Genomic DNA, 6,607 nt, shown 5'->3' with positions numbered 1-6,607 from the left:
CAAAGAGGTTATTTTAAACAGATCAACTAACCTTAACAAAAGCTTAATCTTGTTATAGTATATGCTTTTTTTCAAAATTAGTACAGAAATTTAAAAAAAATACAGGTTAATGGCGGTATTATATTTACAATAGCATTACAAGGAAGTTTATGGTCTGTAATATTTTGCACCACTTCTTTCCCTAGAGCACTTTTCTTCCTTTCTCTGACTCCACGTGCTATTTCTTGTGATATAAATTTGCTTGTGGTTGTTGCTATTTTTATTTACGTCCCAAAGTTTTTCATTGATGTAGAATTTTTAAAAACACCAGATGTTATTTAATACTAAAATAAACATTTTTACAGTATAAACTACATTTTGTGAGTATGTATGTCTTCGAGATGAAATGACAGGAAAGGCAGAAGAAAATAAATGTAATCAAAATGCAGCATAAGGGAAAAAACTTTATTTCAAGTGTCTGTGGACATGGAGTAGGTTTCACGTTAATACCACAGCAACAGTAAAGTCAGATTCTCTCATGTGTTGTACACAAGTGCCACATGTTAAGTCATCTGAAGATATGCATTAAACATGAAGCAGGTCATAGAACGTAATATTAGTTTCTCTGTGAATGAAGACGTTTCTTACAACTGATCGTCATATGTAACCTACAGGAGGGAAGCCATAGTGGAAGTAATCGTCACGATCGTGGTGATCATCATGATGGTGGTCGTGGTGATCATCATGATGGTGGTCGTGGTGATCATCAGGGTGATGACCATGGTGATCGTCATGATGGTGATCGTATTCATCATTGTGGTAGTGGCCGTGGTGATCGTCATGATGATGATCGTATTCATCATTGTGGTGGTGGCCGTGGTGATCGTCATGATGGTGATCGTATTCATCATTGTGGTGGTGGCCGTGGTGATCGTCATGATGATGATCGTATTCATCATTGTGGTGGTGGCCGTGGTGATCGTCATGATGGTGATCGTATTCATCATTGTGGTGGTGGCCGTGGTGATCGTCATGATGATGATCGTATTCATCATTGTGGTGGTGGCCGTGGTGATCGTCATGATGGTTATCGTATTCATCATTGTGTTGGTGGCCATGGTGACCCTCGTCATAATGTTCTGGAGGGACCGCCCATGATGTGGGGAATCCAGCTGTCATCATAAACTGTACTGCTACTATGAGGGCGACGCCAGCAACCTGTGAAACGAAAGTCACTTAGTTTAGTTTATACCGTATGCTCTGAGAATATAGTAAGTTGTTACGATATAGTAAGTAGAGCATTACGACTTCCCCACACGCAACAAAACAAGAACTTCCACGTCATTTATTACGTTTTGATTCCGCAATTTTCTTGTTAAGTACACTTCTTACTCAAACACAAAGCAAGGAAATTCATTATTTGTTGTATAATGTCGAGTAGACTAAAAATACTGGGCAATACATATGGATCAGTTTCTTCAAGGAGCTGGACTTGTATGGACAAGACTAACTTCAGAGAATACCGCACACAAGGTATTCTTAATCATAAGATGTGAGCCCGGTTACACCAAAGGAAACGTCTGATGTTTAACACTTCAAAAAATATGTTGTAAAGTCTACGTTCTGTTTTTCAAGTCACCATTCTTTCAACTGGTGTTATTCAGTCCCTCATCGCTTCCTCTCCTATGTTCTTCTCTTCATCTTTGTCACTGCTACACCAAACATCTTCCGTAACGTGGTTCGGTATTTCGCTTGTTGCCTGCTTTTGTTATTTCTTCCCTTATCTGTTTCTTCCGTTAGCAGCTTCACTGTTCCTGGGTGTCGGAGCTCATGTGCCACTCTTCGGGTAACTGCCCTCTTTATTTCGTCATTTATTCCTATTTTTATTTCAATATTTCGTACCAGTGGTGATGTTATAATGAATAAATCTCTATTTGCCTTTCTTCTTCTTGTACCTTATTTTAATTTGCCCATTTACTGTTTGAAAACAGTGTGGGTTACGCCCAAATTCAAGGCTGTGAAAGAAACTATGCAACGCATATGCTCAGGAATGCCGATACTTCGGCACCGTTGATTTTCCGACATGAACGATGATGCGCTTCACTTGAAAACTTGCTTTATAAGTTCGAACAAATTCTCGTTGGTGTTAGACGTATTAATAAGAAACACTGAAATAACTATAGCATCGATGTTTCGACCATCTTTGCGGTGGCACTCTGCAGGATCTGAGCAGTTAGTCGCCTTGAAGAGGACGGCTGCAGCGACAACCGAAACGTTGATGGTATAGTTGTTTTAGTGTTTCACAACGACGCTGCTTAGCACCCAGATTATTTTATTCACATCAAAACAGTTACTTGATGACAGAGCAAAACGTCTGAAAAGTGTTATAGATAATGAAATTAAGATTCAGTGACTGATTGTGTTCATTCACTTATAATCTAAGCAAACATGCATGGAAGCAGCTTTTTAAGACATTATCCGTTGTAAAATCAAATATTTTATTTATGGTAGAACGGAAAGCTACTTTCTGAATGTACCCACCAGAATCTTGTTCATGTTGGCACAGTCAGCGTCTCTCAGGCCCCAAGACTGTTGAGATGAGACACATGGTGCTCTTTTGTAGTGGGACCGGCACGATCGTGGCCAATCCCGGGACGTTACCTGAGGAGCGGACGTGCGTCAGTCGGGTAATTGACGCCTAGGAACAGCACGGACCGGCTGGTCCGAGGTCACTCCCTCCCTCCACCAAGTTCAGCCGTGTACTACGTCACGGGCACTGCACTTTTCTAGCCATCTTCCTCTTCCTCGAGTCTGCAATTACAGATCGGTGCCGCTGGCAGAAATCAGTGGCACGCATATACCCCCAGGTAATAGATTCAAGAGTCACCACATCCACTCAGGGTTCAAACAAAGGATCGGAAATGTACTCAGCCATTCGTTTACTACCGTAAGACGTCAACACCCTAGAGTGCAATTCCATGTCCACAAGAAAATAAGTTAGATAAATTATATGCAACATTACTAATAGCACTGTGGTTCATCGCAACAAGATGGGGTTGGACGTGGTAGTATAGAGGTAAAGAGCGTGCATGGAAACAGGATGGTTGCGGAATCGAATATTGGTCGGACCATGGACAATTCAGTCCTGTAATCAGTGTCAGTGTCGGTGAACCACACTTAAATGCCGGACAGGCAGTTGTGAGCAACTCTATAATAATTATCATGTAGGCGTTGATTTCTAAGATAATGTCCATTTCATTCCAGTAATACAAAACTTACAAGTCGTGCAGGTTAGCACGTTATCGACCGCTACGCTATTATTCTGGAGAATTGGGACAAACTAGTACATAAAAAATCTAATGTCCCTGCTATATTCGTTTCTGTATGAAATTTAGCCCAACTTTACCTCCCACTCTATAAAAGTCTATGCATTACGATGGTTTACAGGGCGAGTCAGTAACTATAGCCACCTAGAATAACTCAGAAAGTATGATAGGACCTGAAAAGCTTGTGGGACAAAAGATGCATGGAACAACGGGGCCATAATATGGCGTTGGTTTTTTGTTGCTAGGTGGGATCGCGTCAGAGATACGAAGGTCAACTTTTTTCCTTAAAGGGGTGCTATAGTTTGGTACTTATTTTCTGATAGAGACTATCGAGACGAATCCAATGACGTGTAAGGTCTTTGAAGATCAACGAGGTCACAAAGGTGCATTTACAGAAGTTGTTCGAAGTGATGACCATTGGTATCAACGCAGTACTGTAATCTTCTTATCGTGGATTGAGTGGTATTCCTTATCACTTCGGCACTTGTCGAAGGGCACGCTCTGACAATTCTCTCTCGTATATCGTGTAAATAGCAAATATTCGCCGAATATGGCGTATCCATCCAACGTGCCATTAAAATGTAAACACCATTCGACGGTTTCTCAATACAACACCATTAGGGACGGTAAGACTAGTATCGTCCAGTCAAACGAATTTGAATGATGTATTCCTTCAGAGAACAAGTCGATATGATTCTCATTTACAGAGAATGCCAACGAAATTCAGTGAGAGCTAGAGACATACGCTGAAAGATAACGTACTCACCCTACACGTCGTACATTGAAGTACGTGTGTGATAAATTGAGAACAACTGGATCTTTAACGCATTGGAAACATATCCGGCAAAGGAAAATTGCTAGCGAGGAAACGGAAATTGGCACTCTTGCCACTGTGGTCCGAGATCCTCGTGTTAGTTCGCGTGAAATCGCAAGGGAGTCTGGCATGAGCCAGACTAGTGTTTTTCGTGTTATGCGTCGCCATAAATATCAACCTTACCATATCAGTCTCCACCAACAATTAACTGGTACGGACTGCATGCGTGGCATTGAACTCTCCCGATTCTTCAGATTGAGAAGGATAACACATTCATTAATTTGATTTTATTCACTGACGAGGCTATATTCACGATCGATGGAAATGGTAAGTTGCATAAAATGCATTATTGGACAACTAAAAAATCCATGTTTGCTGCGGCAAGTTGCATATTAGAAACCGTGATCGCTGAATGTATGGTGTGGGATTCTGGAGGATAGAATTATAGGCCCCTAACTTGTCGAAGGAAATCTTAATGGTAGGAAGTACACCACATGACTGCAAGAAACATTAGGTCTGTTATTGGAAGAAAAACCTTTAGGAACAAGGAACACATGTGGTATCAACACGATGGGTGTCCGACACATACACTCCTGGAAATGGAAAAAAGAACACATTGACACCGGTGTGTCAGACCGACCATACTTGCTCCGGACACTGCGAGAGGGCTGTACAAGCAATGATCACACGCACGGCACAGCGGACACACCACGAACCGCGGTGTTGGCCGTCGAATGGCGCTAGCTGCGCAGCATTTGTGCACCGCCGCCGTCAGTGTCAGCCAGTTTGCCGTGGCATACGGAGCTCCATCGCAGTCTTTAACACTGGTAGCATGCCGCGACAGCGTGGACGTGAACCGTATGTGCAGTTGACGGACTTTGAGCGAGGGCGTATAGTGGGCATGCGGGAGACCGGGTGGACGTACCGCCGAATTGCTCATTACGTGGGGCGTGAGGTCTCCACAGTACATCGAAGTTGTCGCCAGTGGTCGGCGGAAGGTGCACGTGCCCGTCGACCTGGGACCGGACCGCAGCGACGCACGGATGCACGCCAAGACCGTAGGATCCTACGCAATGCCGTAGGGGACCGCACCGCCACTTTCCAGCAAATTAGGGACACTGTTGCTCCTGGGATATCGGCGAGGACCATTCGCAACCGTCTCCATGAAGCTGGGCTACGGTCCTGCACACCGTTAGGCCGTCTTCCGCTCACGCCCCAACATCGTGCAGCCCGCCTCCAGTGGTGTCGCGACAGGCGTGAATGGAGGGACGAATGGAGACGTGTCGTCTTCAGCGATGAGAGTCGCTTCTGGCTTGGTGCTAATGATGGTCGTATGCGTGTTTGGCGCCGTGCAGGTGAGCGCCACAATCAGGACTGCATACGACCGAGGCACACAGGGCCAACACCCGGCATCATGGTGTGGGGAGCGATCTCCTACACTGGCCGTACACCTCTGGTGATCGTCGAGGGGACACTGAATAGTGCACGGTACATCCAAACCGTCATCGAACCCATCGTTCTACCATTCCTAGACCGGTAAGGGAACTTGCTGTTCCAACAGGACAATGCACGTCCGCATGTATCCCGTGCCACCCAAAGTGCTCTAGAAGGTGTAAGTCAACTACCCTGGCCAGCAAGATCCCCGGATCTATCCCCCATTGAGTATGTTTGGGACTGGATGAAGCGTCGTCTCACGCGGTCTGCATGTCCAGCACGAACGCTGGTCCAACTGAGGCGCCAGGTGGAAATGGCATGGCAAGCCGTTCCACAGGACTACATCCAGCATCTCTACGATCGTCTCCATGGGAGAATAGCAGCCTGCATTGCTGCGAAAGGTGGATATACACTGTACTAGTGCTGACATTGTGCATGCTCTGTTGCCTGTGTCTATGTGCCTGTGGTTCTGTCAGTGTGATCATGTGATGTATCTGACCCCAGGAATGTGTCAATAAAGTTTCCTCTTCCTGGAACAATGAATTCACGGTGTTCTTATTTCAATTTCCAGGAGTGTATTTCGCTGATGGCTAGAAAGAAGTTGCGGAGACAATTCCCAAATCGTTGGATTGGGCGCAGAGGAGATGTGTCGTGGCCGGCCCGTTCGCCAGACTTGGCCCCTCTGGATTTTTTCTTATGGGGATTCGTAAATGACACTGTTTATAAAGTCGTTCCAACTGCACCTTAAGATATGCGAGAAAGAATCGTCAGAGCATGTGCTTCGATAAGCGTTGATGTGATAAGGAATACCACTCAATCCGTGATAAGAAGATTGCAGCACTACATTGATAACAATGGTCATCACTTCGAACACCTTCTGAAATGGACGGTCATGTCACCTTTGTTACCTTCGTTGATCTTCAAAGACCTCACAGTTACACATCATTAGATTCGTCTCGATAGTCGCTATCAGAAAATAAGTACCAAACTATAGCATCCCATTTAAGATAACAAAGTTGACATTCGTATCTCTGACGCGACCCCACCTAGCTAT

General features: G+C 44.6%; 1 protein-coding gene across 1 annotated transcript; it reads right to left on the bottom strand.

Annotated features, from left to right (window-relative positions):
- Positions 1-430: 430 nt before the first annotated feature.
- On the bottom strand, positions 431-2,566 carry LOC126336479 (histidine-rich glycoprotein-like). Its single transcript, XM_050000220.1, has 2 exons — positions 2,521-2,566; positions 431-1,197 (listed from the first exon to the last, which is right to left on the bottom strand). The coding sequence occupies exons 1-2, from the start codon at positions 2,533-2,535 to the stop codon at positions 637-639; spliced, it is 576 nt and encodes a 191-aa protein (XP_049856177.1). The 5' UTR covers positions 2,536-2,566; the 3' UTR covers positions 431-636.
- Between the last annotated feature and the right edge of the window lie 4,041 nt (positions 2,567-6,607).

Source organism: Schistocerca gregaria, chromosome 2 (assembly GCF_023897955.1).
Source record: "Schistocerca gregaria isolate iqSchGreg1 chromosome 2, iqSchGreg1.2, whole genome shotgun sequence".
In the NCBI taxonomy this organism is placed as follows: Eukaryota; Metazoa; Arthropoda; class Insecta; order Orthoptera; family Acrididae; genus Schistocerca; species Schistocerca gregaria.
Note: the sequence above shows the minus strand (reverse complement) of the source record. Positions and strands in the feature narration are given on the sequence as shown.